Source organism: Dreissena polymorpha, chromosome 5 (genome assembly GCF_020536995.1).
Source record: "Dreissena polymorpha isolate Duluth1 chromosome 5, UMN_Dpol_1.0, whole genome shotgun sequence".
In the NCBI taxonomy this organism is placed as follows: domain Eukaryota; kingdom Metazoa; phylum Mollusca; class Bivalvia; order Myida; family Dreissenidae; genus Dreissena; species Dreissena polymorpha.
The window spans coordinates 34,388,083-34,407,542 of NC_068359.1; the positions used below are offsets into that span (position 1 = coordinate 34,388,083).

Genomic DNA, 19,460 nt, shown 5'->3' on the forward strand with positions numbered 1-19,460 from the left:
TGTATGTTAAATGTGAATGCTATTTGTATTGTGGGTACATTTTTTATATGATTTTCAATGCACTATCCTAAAACCGATTGGAATGTGTCTGTATTAGTTTTTGCTATAAATCTTTGAATTCAAGCTATGCATCTTGTTTGAGAACACTGGACGATTTCTTTTACTGGTAGTATTATTTATGCTACAGATTTTTAACAGATAAAAAAGATATTGGTCATTTTAATAATTTTATTAAAATATTATTGAAGTAATTTCAAAACAGGGACCACCTTAATGTAATGTGTATTTTACAACCAGTCATGATTATGATATACTTTGCGAAACTTTTATATGACATGAAATACATGAGCCTCTAAACCCTCCACTAATAAATCTTTTATCAGGCTTGATTTTATTTAGCTGCGCTCGAAAACATTTTCTGCCTCTCTCCCAATAATATGGGCACTTTTCTGGTACATTTAGACTTCATGCATGTGCGTCAAGTGTCATCCTAGATGAGCCTGCGCAGTGTGCGTCAAGTGTCATCCTAGATGAGCCTGTGCAGTGTGCGTCAAGTGTCATCCTAGATGAGCCTGTGTGCATGTGCGTCAAGTGTCATCCTAGATGAGCCTGCGCAGTGTGCGTCAAGTGTCATCCTAGATGAGCCTGCGTGCATGTGCGTCAAGTGTCATCCTAGATGAGCCTGTGTGCATGTGCGTCAAGTGTCATCCTAGATGAGCTTGTGTGCATGTGCGTCAAGTGTCATCCTAGATGAGCCTGCACAGTGTGCGTCAAGTGTCATCCTAGATGAGCCTGTGTGCATGTGCGTCAAGTGTCATCCTAGATGAGCCTGCACAGTGTGCGTCAAGTGTCATCCTAGATGAGCCTGTGTGCATGTGCGTCAAGTGTCATCCTAGATGAGCCTGTGCAGTGTGCGTCAAGTGTCATCCTAGATTAGCCTGTGTGCATGTGTGTCAAGTGTCATCCTAGATGAGCCTGTGCAGTGTGCGTCAAGTGTCATCCTAGATGAGCCTGTGTGCATGTGTGTCAAGTGTCATCCTAGATGAGCCTGCGTGCATGTGCGTCAAGTGTCATCCTAGATGAGCCTGCACAGTGTGTGTCAAGTGTCATCCTAGATGAGCCTGTGTGCATGTGCGTCAAGTGTCATCCTAGATGAGCCTGCACAGTGTGCGTCAAGTGTCATCCTAGATGAGCCTGCGCAGTGTGTGTCAAGTGTCATCCTAGATGAGCCTGTGTGCATGTGCGTCAAGTGTCATCCTAGATGAGCCTGCACAGTGTGTGTCAAGTGTCATCCTAGATGAGCCTGTGTGCATGTGCGTCAAGTGTCATCCTAGATGAGCCTGCACAGTGTGCGTCAAGTGTCATCCTAGATGAGCCTGTGTGCATGTGCGTCAAGTGTCATCCTAGATGAGCCTGCACAGTGTGCGTCAAGTGTCATCCTAGATGAGCCTGCGTGCATGTGCGTCAAGTGTCATCCTAGATGAGCCTGCGTGCATGTTCGTCAAGTGTCATCCTAGATGAGCCTGCGCAGTGTGCGTCAAGTGTCATCCTAGATGAGCCTGCGTGCATGTGCGTCAAGTGTCATCCTAGATGAGCCTGCGCAGTGTGCGTCAAGTGTCATCCTAGATGAGCCTGCACAGTGTGCGTCAAGTGTCATCCTAGATGAGCCTGCGCAGTGTGCGTCAAGTGTCATCCTAGATGAGCCTGTGTGCATGTGCGTCAAGTGTCATCCTAGATGAGCCTGCACAGTGTGCGTCAAGTGTCATCCTAGATGAGCCTGCGCAGTGTGCGTCAAGTGTCATCCTAGATGAGCCTGTGTGCATGTGTGTCAAGTGTCATCCTAGATGAGCCTGCACAGTGTGCGTCAAGTGTCATCCTAGATGAGCCTGTGTGCATGTTCGTCAAGTGTCATCCTAGATGAGCCTGCGTGCATGTGTGTCAAGTGTCATCCTAGATGAGCCTGCACAGTGTGCGTCAAGTGTCATCCTAGATGAGCCTGCGCAGTGTGCGTCAAGTGTCATCCTAGATGAGCCTGCGTGCATGTTCGTCAAGTGTTATCGTAGATGAGCCTGCACAGTGTGCGTCAAGTGTCATCCTAGATGAGCCTGCGTGCATGTGTGTCAAGTGTCATCCTAGATGAGCCTGCGTGCATGTACGTCAAGTGTCATCCTAGATGAGCCTGCGTGCATGTGCGTCAAGTGTCATCCTAGATGAGCCTGCACAGTGTGCGTCAAGTGTCATCCTAGATGAGCCTGTGTGCATGTGCGTCAAGTGTCATCCTAGATGAGCCTGCACAGTGTGCGTCAAGTGTCATCCTAGATGAGCCTGTGTGCATGTGTGTCAAGTGTCATCCTAGATGAGCCTGCACAGTGTGCGTCAAGTGTCATCCTAGATGAGCCTGTGTGCATGTTCGTCAAGTGTCATCCTAGATGAGCCTGCACAGTGTGCGTCAAGTGTCATCCTAGATGAGCCTGTGTGCATGTGTGTCAAGTGTCATCCTAGATGAGCCTGCGTGCATGTGTGTCAAGTGTCATCCTAGATGAGCCTGCGCAGTGTGCGTCAAGTGTCATCCTAGATGAGCCTGCGCAGTGTGCGTCAAGTGTCATCCTAGATGAGCCTGCACAGTGTGCGTCAAGTGTCATCCTAGATGAGCCTGCGTGCATGTGCGTCAAGTGTCATCCTAGATGAGCCTGCACAGTGTGCGTCAAGTGTCATCCTAGATGAGCCTGTGTGCATGTGCGTCAAGTGTCATCCTAGATGAGCCTGCACAGTGTGCGTCAAGTGTCATCCTAGATGAGCCTGTGTGCATGTGTGTCAAGTGTCATCCTAGATGAGCCTGCATGCATGTGCGTCAAGTGTCATCCTAGATGAGCCTGTGTGCATGTTCGTCAAGTGTCATCCTAGATGAGCCTGCGTGCATGTGTGTCAAGTGTCATCCTAGATGAGCCTGCACAGTGTGCGTCAAGTGTCATCCTAGATGAGCCTGCGTGCATGTGCGTCAAGTGTCATCCTAGATGAGCCTGCGTGCATGTTCGTCAAGTGTTATCCTAGATGAGCCTGCGCAGTGTGCATCAAGTGTCATCCTAGATGAGCCTGCGTGCATGTGTGTCAAGTGTCATCCTAGATGAGCCTGCGTGCATGTTCGTCAAGTGTCATCCTAGATGAGCTTGTGTGCATGTGCGTCAAGTGTCATCCTAGATGAGCCTGCGCAGTGTGCGTCAAGTGTCATCCTAGATGAGCCTGCGCAGTGTGCGTCAAGTGTCATCCTAGATGAGCCTGTGTGCATGTGCGTCAAGTGTCATCCTAGATGAGCCTGCACAGTGTGTGTCAAGTGTCATCCTAGATGAGCCTGTGTGCATGTGCGTCAAGTGTCATCCTAGATGAGCCTGCACAGTGTGCGTCAAGTGTCATCCTAGATGAGCCTGTGTGCATGTGCGTCAAGTGTCATCCTAGATGAGCCTGCACAGTGTGTGTCAAGTGTCATCCTAGATGAGCCTGTGTGCATGTGCGTCAAGTGTCATCCTAGATGAGCCTGCACAGTGTGCGTCAAGTGTCATCCTAGATGAGCCTGTGTGCATGTGCGTCAAGTGTCATCCTAGATGAGCCTTCGTGCATGTGCGTCAAGTGTCATCCTAGATGAGCCTGCACAGTGTGCGTCAAGTGTCATCCTAGATGAGCCTGCGCAGTGTGCGTCAAGTGTAATCCTAGATGAGCCTGTGTGCATGTGCGTCAAGTGTCATCCTAGATGAGCCTGCACAGTGTGCGTCAAGTGTCATCCTAGATAGGCCTGCGCAGTGTGCGTCAAGTGTCATCCTAGATGAGCCTGTGTGCATGTGTGTCAAGTGTCATCCTAGATGAGCCTGCACAGTGTGCGTCAAGTGTCATCCTAGATGAGCCTGCGCAGTGTGCGTCAAGTGTCATCCTAGATGAGCCTGCGTGCATGTTCGTCAAGTGTTATCGTAGATGAGCCTGCACAGTGTGCGTCAAGTGTCATCCTAGATGAGCCTGCGTGCATGTGTGTCAAGTGTCATCCTAGATGAGCCTGCGTGCATGTGCGTCAAGTGTCATCCTAGATGAGCCTGCGTGCATGTGCGTCAAGTGTCATCCTAGATGAGCCTGCACAGTGTGCGTCAAGTGTCATCCTAGATGAGCCTGTGTGCATGTGCGTCAAGTGTCATCCTAGATGAGCCTGCACAGTGTGCGTCAAGTGTCATCCTAGATGAGCCTGTGTGCATGTGTGTCAAGTGTCATCCTAGATGAGCCTGCACAGTGTGCGTCAAGTGTCATCCTAGATGAGCCTGTGTGCATGTTCGTCAAGTGTCATCCTAGATGAGCCTGCGTGCATGTGTGTCAAGTGTCATCCTAGATGAGCCTGCACAGTGTGCGTCAAGTGTCATCCTAGATGAGCCTGCGTGCATGTGTGTCAAGTGTCATCCTAGATGAGCCTGCGTGCATGTTCGTCAAGTGTCATCCTAGATGAGCTTGTGTGCATGTGCGTCAAGTGTCATCCTAGATGAGCCTGCGCAGTGTGCGTCAAGTGTCATCCTAGATGAGCCTGCGCAGTGTGCGTCAAGTGTCATCCTAGATGAGCCTGTGTGCATGTGCGTCAAGTGTCATCCTAGATGAGCCTGCGCAGTGTGCGTCAAGTGTCATCCTAGATGAGCCTGCGTGCATGTTCGTCAAGTGTCATCCTAGATGAGCCTGCGCAGTGTGCGTCAAGTGTCATCCTAGATGAGCCTGCGCAGTGTGCGTCAAGTGTCATCCTAGATGAGCCTGCGCAGTGTGCGTCAAGTGTCATCCTAGATGAGCCTGCGCAGTGTGCGTCAAGTGTCATCCTAGATGAGCCTGTGTGCATATGTGTCAAGTGTCATCCTAGATGAGCCTGCGTGCATGTGCGTCAAGTGTCATCCTAGATGAGCCTGCGCAGTGTGCGTCAAGTGTCATCCTAGATGAGCCTGCGTGCATGTTCGTCAAGTGTTATCCTAGATGAGCCTGCACAGTGTGCGTCAAGTGTCATCCTAGATGAGCCTGCGTGCATGTGCGTCAAGTGTCATCCTAGACAAGCCTGCGCAGTGTGCGTCAAGTGTCATCCTAGATGAGCCTGCGTGCATGTGTGTCAAGTGTCATCCTAGATGAGCCTGCGCAGTGTGCGTCAAGTGTCATCCTAGATGAGCCTGCGCAGTGTGCGTCAATTGTCATCCTAGAAGAGCCTGCGTGCATGTGCGTCAAGTGTCATCCTATATGAGCCTGCGCAGTGTGCGTCAAGTGTAATCCTAGATGAGCCTGCGCAGTGTGTGTCAAGTGTCATCCTAGACAAGCCTGCGTGCATGTGTGTCAAGTGTCATCCTAGATGAGCCTGCGTGCATGTGTGTCAAGTGTCATCCTAGATGAGCCTGTGTGCATGTGCGTCAAGTGTCATCCTAGACGAGCCTGCGCAGTGTGTGTCAAGTGTCATCCTAGATGAGCCTGCGCAGTGTGCGTCAAGTGTCATCCTAGATGAGCCTGCTTGCATGTGCATCAAGTGTCATCCTAGATGAGCCTGCACAGTGTGCATCAAGTGTCATCCTAGATGAGCCTGTGTGCATGTGTGTCAAGTGTCATCCTAGATGAGCCTGTGTGCATGTGCGTCAAGTGTCATCCTAGATGAGCCTGCGCAGTGTGCGTCAAGTGTCATCCTAGATGAGCCTGTGTGCATGTTGTCAAGTGTCATCCTAGATGAGCCTGCGCAGTGTGCGTCAAGTGTCATCCTAGATGAGCCTGCGCAGTGTGCATCAAGTGTCATCCTAGATGAGCCTGCGCAGTGTGCGTCAAGTGTCATCCTAGATGAGCCTGCGTGCATGTGTGTCAAGTGTCATCCTAGATGAGCCTGCGTGCATGTTCGTCAAGTGTCATCCTAGATGAGCCTGCGCAGTGTGTGTCAAGTGTCATCCTAGATGAGCCTGCGCAGTGTGCGTCAAGTGTCATCCTAGATGAGCCTGCGTGCATGTGCATCAAGTGTCATCCTAGATGAGCCTGCACAGTGTGCGTCAAGTGTCATCCTAGATGAGCCTGCATGCATGTGTGTCAAGTGTCATCCTAGATGAGCCTGCGTGCATGTGTGTCAAGTGTCATCCTAGATGAGCCTGCGCAGTATGCGTCAAGTGTCATCCTAGATGAGCCTGCGTGCATGTGTGTCAAGTGTCATCCTAGATGAGCCTGCGTGCATGTTCGTCAAGTGTCATCCTAGATGAGCCTGCTCAGTGTGCGTCAAGTGTCATCCTAGATGAGCCTGCGCAGTGTGCGCCAAGTGTCATCCTAGATGAGCCTGCGCAGTGTGCGTCAAGTGTGATCCTAGATGAGCCTGCGCAGTGTGCGTCAAGTGTCATCCTAGATGAGCCTGCGCAGTGTGCGTCAAGTGTCATCCTAGATGAGCCTGCGCAGTGTGCGTCAAGTGTCATCCTAGATGAGCCTGCGCAGTCTGCACAGGATTATCAGGGACAACATTTTTTACTTTTATAATATTTTTTGTTTAAATGGATTCTTTTCTAAGCAAAATTTCAGTTCAGGCCGAAAGTGTAGTTTCAGATTAGCCTGCGCAGGCTGCAGATGTCACTTTATATACATGCATTAAACCTAGTTTTTGCAGAATAAGGCTCGTATAAGTATTTGAGATGCTGGCCAAGTGCTCATTTTTATTATACGCCCGTATAAAATACGGGACGTATTATGTGAAACCCCTTGGCGGGCGGGCGGGCGGCGGGCGGGCGGCGGGCGGCGGGCGGAAGGCATCACTTTGTCCGGACTCTAATTCAAATTGTATTCATCCGATCTTCACCAAACTTGGTCAGCAGTTGCATCTAGTTGATATCTAGGCCAAGTTCGAATATGGGTCATGCCGGGTCAAAAACTAGGTCATAGGGTCAATAAGTGCATTTTCAAAGGGGCCACTTTGTCCGGACTCTATTTCAAATTGTATTCATCCGATCTTCACCAAACTTGGTCAGCAGTTGCATCTAGTTGATATATAGGCCAAGTTCGAATATGGGTCATGCCGGGTCAAAAACTAGGTCATAGGGTCAATTAGTGCATTTTCAACGGCGCCACTTTGTCCGGACTCTAATTCAAATTGTATTCATCCGATCTTCACCAAACTTGGTCAGTAGTTGCATCTAGTTGATATCTAGGTCAAGTCCGAATATGGGTCATGCTGGGTCAAAAACTAGGTCAAAGGGTCAATTAGTGCATTTTACTTTGTCCGGACTCTAATTCAAATTGTATAAATCTTATCTTCACCAAACTTGGTCAGTAGTTGCATCTAGTTGATATCTAGGCCAAGTTCGAATATGGGTCATGCCAGGTAAAAAACTAGGTCATAGGGTCAATTAGTCCATTTTCAACAGCGCCACTTTGTCCGGACTCTTATTCAAATTGTATTCATCCGATCTTTACCAAACTTGGTCAGTAGTTGCATCTAGTTGATATCTAGGTCAAGTTCGAATATGGGTCATGTCGGGTCAAGAACTAGGTCATAGGGTCAATTAGTGCATTTTCAACGGCGCCACTTTGTCCGGACTCTAATTCAAATTGTATTCATCCGAAACTTTTAAACAACTTTTTATCCTGCGTCAAAGTGGTATGGGGGTATAAGTCACATTCAGTGACAAAGCTCTAGTTCAAGTTGAATTCACCAAACTTGGTCAGAGGTAGTATATAGATTATATATCAGTCAGGTCTGATTGGAGACATGCAACCGATTAACACATGCAATATTTTTATGCAATATTTTTATCCAGTTTTATTTTGCGATATTTTCATCGGGTTTATTTTTTTCGCGATTTTTGAAACGAGTTATTTTTAACAACATGTTTATTGGTAAGTTTCATTTTTCCTTCAATCTAATCATGATTTCCACAGGTACATGAGTTTTTCACTGTGCATGGGTACTATAGAAAGGCAACTGTTTATCATTGTCATCAACCTAAAATCAATTTTTTAAATTGATTTTATGCTTACTAATTTCAAGATAAGTAATATCAGTACAGGAAATACTGCCATTCTATACCTATGTAGGTCTAAACAATTATGATTTAAATATTGTGTTTTAGAGAACAAATGAGACTAAGTGTACACTTATTGATATCAATGCATATATATGAATATCTCAGTTATATAAGTTGTTGTTGTTTTTTTTGCTTATTTCCAAAACAAATACATCAATCATCAGTGTATCATCTCCAATGGCACACGAATCGGGCTTATATTGCTCCGTCATGCGGCGCTCTTGTTAGATCTTTAAAACATATCAAGGAACCAAAAATTAACCACAAACTTCTCTCCCAATGCCAGGCCTATGCAGTGGAGCCTCGTTCCAACTGGGTGATAAACTGGCCCGGTCAGGTGGTGCTGTGCGCGTCGCAGGCTTATTGGACCCGGGAGGTGCACGAGGCAATCCGCGCGGGACCCGGTGGTCTCAAGGAATACCACCACAAGCTGCAGAGGCAGCTGGGAGACATCGTGGAGCTGGTTAGGGGCAAGCTCACAAAACAGGCTCGTACCACCCTTGGGGCTCTGGTCGTCATTGATGTGCATGCCAGAGACGCTGTGCAGGAAATGGCAGACAAAGGTAATCACATTGTCTCAATACTTATTATTGCGTTTTTATAAGACTTTGGCTTTCGATGCAGTCAAGCTCGAATAAATAGGTTTTAACTAAGAATAAAGGAGCATATTGGGGACGGATTTCTCCAGCTAACAGCTAACATTTTGACAATGAGGAAAGTAGAAGAAGCAATTGTCTTATTCACATGAACATTTGTAGTTTTCATTTAACAATTTGTGTTATCCTGCAGGGCAATTTGGGATTTTTGTTTCAATTAAAGGTCAGTTTATCATTTTATCATCTAGGAATAAACAACCAGAAACTATCGTGGAATATTTCTGAGAACACTTTTCAGTATTTTTTCCCCCATCATTTAGGGAATGGGGCCGGGGACCCTTTGGATTATGATAAATCCCATAGACTTGACTAAAATTGGGGAATTGGTGTGGTGCTGTTTTTTTTTGCGAACAAATACATGAAAAATGAGTTGAAGTGTTTTTAATATAAAAGTTACTAGGGTTCAACTTAAAGAGCTGCATAGGGAAATCGACTAAATTTTGCATTGTATTTGGCAAAAAAAAGATTAAGTAAAAAAAATAGATCTTTTTTAAACCTTTATTAGAAATTTTAGGCAGTCATATAGGAAAAACATATACTTTTTTACTTTGGGATGGGGACAAATTTTGGCCCCAAATTTGGCTAAGAAAACACGGACTGTTTGTTGCACATATCCTGGAACACTTTCACACCTCTTTACAGGTGTGTTGAGTGAGAATGACTTCAGCTGGCTCGCCCACCTGCGTTACTACTGGGAAGATGACAACATGAAGGTTCGAATTACCAACGCCACGGTCCGGTACTCGTACGAGTATCTTGGCAACACCACCCGCCTGGTCATCACCCCCCTCACAGACAGGTTTGTGTTTTTGTCACCATTTTGGGAATGTCCATTTTGCTTGGGAATAATTGCTTTATTTTGACTAAAGTTTGGAAATTAGTGTCATTGTTTTACCAACAAATACTTCAAAATTGAGTATTTAAGTGTTTTATAATGTATGTTCACTTAGGTTCAACTAATAGGGCTGGATGGGAGAAAAACTAAATGTTGAGATTTATTGAAAATAAAATGAGAAATTAAACTTCAAATTGGGAAATTTTAGGTCCCTTTGGGGAAAAGTGTATTCTTAGTTTCATTGGGAATTGGTCACTATTATGGCCTCAAATTTGAACAAAACAAATAACACCTCAGGTGCTACCGTACCTTGATTGGAGCCTTCCACCTGAACCTGAACGGAGCCCCAGAAGGGCCTGCTGGTACAGGGAAAACAGAGACTGTAAAGGATCTGGCCAAGGCCCTCGCTGTGCAGTGCGTCGTCTTCAACTGCTCTGATGGTCTTGATTACATTGCTATGGGAAAGGTAGGACCAGATATGTATTTTTTTAATAAAATGAGTCGCTTTCTTGGCAAACTGGGCTTGATGCATGTGTGTTAAGTGTTGTCCCAGATAAGCATGTGCAGTTTGCCTTGGCTAATCAGAGACACTGTTTTCCACCTAGACTGGATTTTTGTTGAGAAATGACTTCCTTCAAATGAAAAATTCCATGAAAATAGATAGCATCACTACGCACTTGCATTAAGGACAGTTTTCCTGAACGCGGCTCATATACAGTCCAACCCCTCTTAAGCAGCCAGTCAAGGGAAACGGCAAAATTGGCTGCTTAAGCGGGGTGGCCTTTTAAGAGGGGGTTGGGTCATAGGGAGTCTAGAGTTGATGAGTGCATGGCCAACTGTTCAATTTTTGTATAAACAAAATGGTAAATATGTGTACATGTACTAAGCAATGTATAGACTTAAAATAATTTTATTTCTTCCCTTCTAAAGTCAGCTGTAAAACAACATTTCCATTCAAAAAAATATTCTATTCATCTTTCTAATCATCATCAATATCATCCTCATCAGAATCAAGTCAATGAAAAAGAATCATTCTCATGATTCGTTGTTTACAGAATGCGCGTTGTATGGCCCCAATGCACTTAAGATAGGAACAGTTGTGAATCAATTATGCGTGAATAACTCCCGTGTCACTATGAATCAATAATTTAATTGGTTTATTGCAGTTTTATGTCTAAGTAATACCTTCCGCACGAATTGGTCTGGTCAGTGATCTCCTCCACGATAAAATCGTGGCCAGTTACTTAAGAGACTGATAATAGCAACCAGGTGTAATCCTACTGATAATCGTGCTTTTCATGCATAATATTATAAAAACATTTATTTCGCGGCGTAAATGGTTTTATCAAAATTAATATTGAAATCATTGTAAATATAAAACAAATATAAATGTTTTGTTAAATTCCCAAATGAGAATCAAAATTTGTAATCCGAAACACACTCCCGATTGATTTATGTTAACGAGACATTTACAAATTCTAGCATCAAAAAAGTCTTCATGTATTTCCTTTGTCCCGACAAAAGCGCGCGAAAATTATGCACCAATGTACAATGTCACGTCATACCCATGCGTGCGTGTATTAATTTTTGGATAAAAACTTTGTAGCACAGAGAACATGTAGAGCAGTTGATTTTGGTTACAAGTTGCGTTGTTCTTTTTAACTTTTAATTAGCCGATAATTGTCATAAATGCTTGAAATAGTATGATTCAACAGCTACACATAATCATACAGTTATAAATTAAGTATCTCTTTTCCAGTACTAATAGATTATATTTGCATGTGCGGAAACAAAAAGATCAAACGGTCGCATATTGCTTTTAACCCGATAACCCGATAATCTGCCGCTAAAATAATTGCAATTTGCAAACTGGCTGTCAAAATGTTTATCACACATCACGCTTCAGTACTGCAGAGCCTAAACAGCAGACTGAAAGTACGTATTGATTTTTTCGCCGTTGCGTCGGTGCAATTTTGCAAGTGTACATGACTGACGTGACCACTCATATGGGGGGAATTTAACATTTGGGATGCAAAAGTGCTGGCCGCTGGCCGGAGAAACGGGGTTACCGCTAAAGAGGGGTGCATTATATAGTGTTTACCGACGGTCGCGGCACAGACCGGCCGCCTACACGGGGCGATGAGGGGTGAACGGAAGTAGGGGTTAGACTGTAGTTCTTCAAAATTTATTGTGTTCTTTTTTTACCATAGATATCGTGTTTATTTGAGACCATCATCAAGGAACTATTTTACACAAAGAATGTATCTATTTATGTTCAATTTATCACATGCTGTTGTAAAATAATTTTTCATTTGTGGTGTATTTTTCTTCTGAACTTCACACTAAGGTATAATGGTAATCAAGTTCATAATTGTTTGTGAAAAGAGAGATAGGCAGTTAATGCAGTGGTTAGTACGTGCCCTTCTCATCTAGGTGACCCAGGTTCAATCAATTTTTCTGGAAACATGTGATTGGGGTTTCCTCCGGATGCTCTAACTTTCCCCTTCAATTCAAGAACACACAAAAATATAGAAACTTTCAGCAACAAGTAAATAGCGGGCGATCAAAGCTGTAATTATAATTTTGTGAGTTTAGTAAGTTTAATAGGCAGAAGTCCTGGAACACAATCCTGGTCCACACATAATGCAGCCATAGGACCGGAAGGACCTCAAAAATTTTGCAAATATATGCAGACATGTTTGTGAATTAATATTTTACATAAATATAAACATGTGTTTTTGCTTGTTTCAGTTCTTCAAGGGTCTTGCCTCTGCTGGGGCCTGGGCATGCTTTGATGAGTTCAACAGAATTGACCTGGAAGTGTTGTCTGTCATTGCACAGCAGGTTTGTCATACTAACTGGCTACTGTAATGCTTTGTATGCACCAACTTTCAGAGGGGTTGAACGTAGGTTTGCATTTGTCTGTCATTCTGTCGGACGTTTACTCTTCCCTAAAAGTATTGCTGCTAAAGTGATGAACATACCAAAGTATTAACCATTAAACTTGCACTTTTTCACCAGCAGAGATCAAACTTTGTAACGTTGCAAACCTTCATATTTTGGTTTGGTTACGACAATACGAGAGTTAAGGCCAATAAAAAATTGCATTTTAAAACTGTTGTCGCACAAAACTTGAAGAAGTTTGCTTCTACAGAGATCAAGCTTTATAAATATGGTTACCCTCTTTTAAACTTGTGCACCTTTTATTTGTATTTAGTTATTTTTTGCACTTCTAGAGTTATGGCCCTTTTTTGACATGTGAATCTGTGTAGCAGGGTATTTTGATTTATTGTTTTTCTCAACTTATTAGAGTTTGTAGACTTAAGTGGAATGTTGGGGCATCTATATACTTGGGACACCTGTCAAGTATAGACATCTTAGGTATAATCTTTGCTTTGAAGTTGAGGGAGGTATATTGAAATAACCACACCTGTCAGTCTGCTGGTCTGTAGATGTCAGTTTGTCTGCTGAAGTTCTACCTTACAATTTTACCATCCTTTGTTAAAAACGACAAAAGTTTAAATCATTTTTTTTTAGTTTGTCCCATACAAATATTGTCAAGAGAAGTTTTTTTTTACATATGTGAAGAAAATATTTAAGCTGACATTCATTCTAATTTTTAATAAGGAGTTGTGGGTGTGCAATTTTTACTTTAATTTTTCCTAAAAACTTCAAAGGTATGGCCTTTTTAAACTTTAAAATTCTGTAAAATAAATTTCTATTTTTAAATTAAACAAACCCATTTTTGGAATAAAAAATGCCTTTTTTTGCAGATTCTGTGCATCATTCGAGCAGTGCAGTCACACATGGACATATTCGTGTTTGAAGGCACGGAGCTCCACCTGAACCCCCAGTGCTATGTGTGCATCACCATGAACCCTGGCTACGCAGGACGCTCAGAACTGCCAGACAACTTGAAGGTTTTGCATATATTTATGTTACCAGTTTAACTTTTTAATAGTTGGATGTAACCCTAATAGAGTATCTTGATTATATATGAAGCAAGTGGAGCATTTAGAATATATTAAAGCTTTGTGAATAATTCTCAAGATTATTCCATTGAGTGATAAGAAAACCATGTAAGAACAAAATGACAAAATCTTCCGCCTTCAGTAGCATCCATATCTACATAACTGTGCAGGCTAATTTAGGACAACACTTTGCGCTCATGCATTAAACTCCCTTTTCACAGAGCATGGCTCATATGTTTAAACTAACTTGAAGGTCTTGTTCCGCACCGTGGCTATGATGGTTCCTGACTACGCCATGATTGCCGAGATCTCCCTGTACTCATTCGGTTTCCTGGAGGCGAAGGCTTTGTCTGTAAAGATCGTGACGGTCTACCGACTGTGCTCAGAACAGCTGTCATCGCAGTCCCACTACGACTATGGAATGCGTGCCGTCAAGGCCGTGCTCTCCGCTGCGGGCAACCTCAAGCTGAAGTACCCGAACGAAGAGGAGAACATTCTGGTAGGGTGCTTAGAAAAGTGCACACGGTTGTGTATGTTTTGACATTTAATAAAAGGCTTTTTACATGGAATCAGTATTTTTTGGAATGTGTTTAACTTAATTAACCCTTTACCCCTATATACATTTTTTACAAATTTGTAGTCCCTTAGAAAGTTAAATTTAATTAAATGCCTTTCTTACTAGATTCAAGTTCTAAAGGCTTCATTTCAAACCCTTATATACTGATGAGCAGCAAACAGCATATAACCTGGTTTTATGCTGTTTGCACATAGCCATATCAACTTTGCATCTGAGAGGGAAAGTGTTAAATTTAAACCATATTTGCTGTTTAGTTAGTGTTAATGTTCACAGTGTATAGGGTGTATGCAAGTCTGCTGAAATTAATATTTGCGCATAAACTTATGTTTGTTGGCGATTCATACCAGCGTGTTAACATTCTACTCTCACGACAGCTGCTGAGGTCAATTATCGACGTAAACCTGCCCAAGTTCCTGTCTCACGACATCCCGCTCTTCAACGGCATCATGTCTGACCTGTTCCCGGGTGTAACCTTGCCCGAACCCGATTACGAACTTTTCTTAAAGGCCATGGAAGAGGTGGCCAAGAAGAAGAACCTGCAGTTTGTGGATTTCTTCAAGGAAAAGATTACTCAGACATATGAAATGATGATTGTCCGTCACGGGTAGGGTCATGTTTCTATAGTATTTTTATGTCCCCCACCACTATAGTTTTGCCCTGTCTGTTGGTTGGTTGGTTTGCGCCAACTTTAACATTTGCAATAACTTTTGCAATATTGAAGATAGCAACTTGATATTTGGCATGCATATGTATCTCATGGAGCTGCACATTTTGAGTGGTGAAAGGTCAAGGTCAAGGTCATCCTTCAAGGTCAAAGGTCAAAAAAATTAAATCAAAGTGGCGCACAAGGGGACATAGTGTTTCTGACAAACACATTTCTTGTTGCAAATTGCTTTGCATTCATTAGAAAAATCTTTGTTTTTAATGCTGTATTAATTTTGTTCTTACAAATTCTTTAAAAAAAAATAATTTTAACTTGCTTTTTCCAAATATCCTTTTTTGTAAGAAGCATTTTTAATAAAAAATGTTAATTTAGAACATGCATGAGTTAAAAAAAATCTCCAAAATGATGTGCTTAAAATTGTACTGATTTTTTTTAAAGACAATCAGTAAATTATTGCATACATTTATTATGTTAGACTGATGTAAAGTAAAATAATAAGACTTTTTTGGTTTAACGTGTAAATAATGATGTCACGAGCACGTTCGCTTAATATTTGTAAAAAATGTTTTTTGCTGTTTGTGTTGCATTTTGTGTTTCAAATATATTACATCCTGGTATCAAATTGTTTGTTTTGTTGAATCTGATTTGATTTAACTAGAAATGATTACTTTATAGTTGATTCTGAGTAACATGACCGTCCTCCACGCATGAATGATATTAGAACTTCCTGTTGACCATGATATAAAATATATACCAGGCAACATTATATCAGGCAGATATCAATGCGGTGGTATGATTAACTTAAATATCTTTCTTATAAAAATTCAAGTTTTAGAGGCTTCCATTCAAACCCTTAGAAACTAATGAGAAGAAACAGCATAAAACCTGGTTTTATCAAGGTTGCAAAAGCCGTTTTCACTTTGCTTCTTATGGAGAGTGGTTTATTGTTCATAATGTTTTGGGTACACAGATTCATGTTGGTGGGTGAGCCGTTCGGCTGCAAGACCATGGTGATAGAGACGCTATGTGAGGGTATGACCCTGCTGAACGAACAGGGACACAGCGAGGAGTTTGAGCGGGTCATGTACCGCATCATCAACCCCAAGTCGGTCACCATGGGGCAACTGTTTGGCCAGTTTGATCCTGTATCACATGAGGTGAGCTTTTTCAAATATGTTTCATCCTCTGGGAAAACAGGGCTTAATGCTAGAGTGTAAAGTGCCATCCCAGATTAGCCTGTGCAAACTGCACAGGCTTATATGAGATGATACTGGTAGCAAAAATTCTATAACAATAGAAGATGCATTTGATAGAGATTGATGACTAAAAAAAATAAAAAATTGCGAATTCAAAAATTGCTTTACAGTTTGTCAACCAGTTCCGGATAATCAGCAGTTCCTATTAATTTGTATTTAATTTTCCATAATGCCCCAATAAAAACAATATCATAAGTGTCTAAGGTATACATTAGGTAAAGGAATAAATTAACAAAGTTTTAGCAAGAAAGCTTTTGTATTATGCTTACAGGGGGGATAAATGCAGCAAAAAGTTAACCGGAACTGATTGAATGAGTTATGTTTTGAAATGTGCATATGGATATAGAAGGCTTTATTATTTTCAAATAAACTGTGTGCTGATTGAAAACAAATGACATGACAATATTTTGATATACTAATTTTGTAAGTTGAATGATTTTTATGCCCCCCTTCGAAGAAGAGGGGGTATATTGCTTTGCTCATGTCGGTCGGTCTGTCGGTCGGTCCGTCCACCAGGTGGTTGTCAGACGATAACTCAAGAACGCTTGGGCCTAGGATCATGAAACTTTATAGGTACATTGATCATGACTCGCAGATGACCCCTATTGATTTTGAGGTCACTAGGTCAAAGGTCAAGGTCACGGTGACCAGAAATAGTAAAACTGTTTTTGAATGATAACTCAAGAACGCATACGCCTAGGATCATGAAACTTCATGGGTAGAGTGATAATGACTTGCAGATGACCCCTATTGATTTTGAGGTCACTAGGTCAAAGGTCAAGGTCACGGTGACCCGAAATAGTAAAATGGTTTCCGGATGATAACTCAAGAACGCATACGCCTAGGATCATGAAACTTCATGGGTAGATTGATCATGACTCGCAGATGACCCTATTGATTTTGAGGTCAAAGGTCAAGGTCACGGTGACCCGAAATAGTAAAATGGTTTTTGGATGATAACTCAAGAACGCCTACGCTTAGGATCATGAAACTTCATAGGTAGATTTATCATGACTTGCAGATTACCCCTATTGATTTTGAGGTCACAAGGTCAAAGGTCAAGGTCACAGTGACCCGAAATAGTAAAATGATTTTCGGATGATAACTCAAGAACGCTTTTGCCTAGGATCATGACACTTCATAGATACATTGATCGTGACCCGCAGATGACCCCTATTGATTTTCAGGTCACTAGGTCAAAGGTCAAGGTCACAGTGACAAAAATCGTATTCACACAATGGCTGCCACTACAACGGACAGCCCATATGGGGGGCATGCATGTTTTACAAACAGCCCTTGTTAATAATTTTCCGAAGGGTGAACTTTAATTGGCTATTTTTGGCAAAAATCTGCATATGCCGTCTCTATTACCATACAAAATAAATTTTTCCCTTTATTTTTTCATCTTCTCACATTGACACTAATCCCAAAAGAAATTATTGTGGTCAAAAGAATTCACATCATACAGTGAAAAATATCGTTATTTTTCACTGTTATTTTTCACTGTTTAAAACAGTGAAATACCAGTTTTATTTCACTGATATTTCTCTATAAACCACGGGAAAGCATAAAATAAACATATATACCTCATATAAATGTTTCAATGCTCACTTTTCCAGTGGACAGATGGTATCGTTGCAAACACGTTCCGAGAGTTTGCCTCGACAGACACGCCCGACAGGAAGTGGGTGGTGTTTGATGGGCCGATCGACGCACTGTGGATCGAGAACATGAACACGGTGCTTGACGACAACAAGAAACTGTGCCTGATGAGCGGCGAGATCATCCAGATGTCCCCGCCCATGTCCCTCATCTTCGAGACCATGGACCTCGCATCAGCCTCGGTTTGTGGACTCGAGTGCTGTTTAGCGTGTAACATTTTCATTGCTTCCAGTGTTGTTTCTCATCATTTTGGGAATGGTGCCAGGGACATTCGGATTGGGAAAATCGTGTTGTTTGGTCTAAAATTTGGGAAATGGTGTCATTTTTTTGGCAAATACTTAAAAATTGAGACTGAGTGTTTTCAGTATAACATTTAATAAGGTTTGTCCCATAGAACTGGAAAGCGAATTAAAGTAAATGTTCCATTAAATTTACCCCAAAAAATTGTTTTGGGGGGAAACCTTTAATTGGGAATTTATTGCAGAAATTTGGGGGAATTTTTACTCTTTGACATGGGAATGGGGGCAGGATTTTGGCCCAAAATCTGATCAAAAAACACTGGTGTAAGAAGATGAACTACAGGAGCCTTTTGGGTCTAGGCCCATATTGCTGCTCTGTTTTTAAATAGTGGCAAAGTGGCACACTGCTGTGCATGAATGATTTTCTGAGATGCAGTCACAGATTACCTCTGAATTTCATTTCCATTAAAAAATGTCAATTAAACAATAGACACCTGTTGGAAATGGGGAGAGAAAACAAAGTTTCACTTAAGCAGTAGGCCCCGATGACAACTTTTACAATTAACAAATGTCCACAACCATGCATCCAGTAACCAATTATGGGCAATACACTGTAACTCCAATATAACGCGGATGACGGGGTCTATGCCTCGCAACAGCATTATAAACGGATCCGCGTTATAAGTTTTGAGCTCATTTATTGCAGGGGGCTATAAAAACAGGTATGGTATAGCCTATAATATAGGTCCTGTGTACTGCCATGCTGTGTTGTCATCCGCAAATACATGCATATAAACCGAATCGTATCTATAACAGTATACATACCGCTTTTCTTATGTGCACATTTATCCGATAATCCAATCAAGTTACAACATCACTTAAAAAATAATAATCTTGCACATTTATGATGAAAAATATGTTTATGAATTTCACAAACACAACTATATGCATACGTCATTTTCAGAAGTGTAAAGAGAACAGTGCATTATGGGGCAGAGCTTTCATTGGACAAGCGAATTTAAATTTAGATTGAATGCAATACAATACATGTACAAATAAATGTTTTATTGCGTCATACGCCGTCATGCAAAAAACGTGCTTTCCGGGGACTTTCTGATACCGAGAAAAAATGAAAGTGAGTCTCTGTTAACAATTACACTGCGTTAGCATGTATATAAATCGTCTGGATTATTTAATTTCTCATACACGAACTGAAAGATTAAATGACTAAATACTAGAATGATAATGAAATGACAGAAAAACTTGTTTTATACTGTGCGCAGTATATTTCAAAGCCGCCCCTTTAATATAGTCAAACTACAATCATATCAAAGTAAGAATGTTTTTATAGTTTTGAATAACTTTAATTTTATTATTATCCCGCTTGCACTTAACTTATTAAATTAAAGCACCGAACCGCTCTGATAGGGAATACATGTAATAAGCACTGACACGCGAGTTTTTCACACCTTTATTGACATTACACAACAGATTAACACCAATTAGTCGTCGGTGTTGTTTAACCTCGAAGCGATTAAAATCGTTTAAACGGATGGTTGAA

The 19,460-nt window shown here is 42.1% G+C and overlaps 1 protein-coding gene and 1 long non-coding RNA gene across 9 annotated transcripts in view; both read left to right on the plus strand.

The window, feature by feature from the left end:
- LOC127881593 (dynein axonemal heavy chain 12-like) overlaps positions 1-19,460 on the plus strand; it is a 152,681-nt gene that overhangs the window by 49,184 nt on the left and 84,037 nt on the right. For all 8 annotated transcript variants that reach the window (XM_052429580.1, XM_052429581.1, XM_052429579.1 and 5 more), the window contains 9 exons: positions 8,326-8,602; positions 9,338-9,494; positions 9,828-9,996; positions 12,282-12,374; positions 13,304-13,450; positions 13,755-14,000; positions 14,453-14,682; positions 15,713-15,899; positions 17,618-17,842. In XM_052429580.1, the coding sequence (XP_052285540.1) occupies positions 8,326-8,602; positions 9,338-9,494; positions 9,828-9,996; positions 12,282-12,374; positions 13,304-13,450; positions 13,755-14,000; positions 14,453-14,682; positions 15,713-15,899; positions 17,618-17,842 (1,731 nt within the window). The remainder of the gene's footprint in view (positions 1-8,325; positions 8,603-9,337; positions 9,495-9,827; positions 9,997-12,281; positions 12,375-13,303; positions 13,451-13,754; positions 14,001-14,452; positions 14,683-15,712; positions 15,900-17,617; positions 17,843-19,460) is intronic.
- Positions 6,762-7,863, plus strand: LOC127881719 (uncharacterized). Its single transcript, XR_008050219.1, has 2 exons — positions 6,762-6,890; positions 7,047-7,863. It is a non-coding gene; the product is annotated as an uncharacterized LOC127881719 (long non-coding RNA).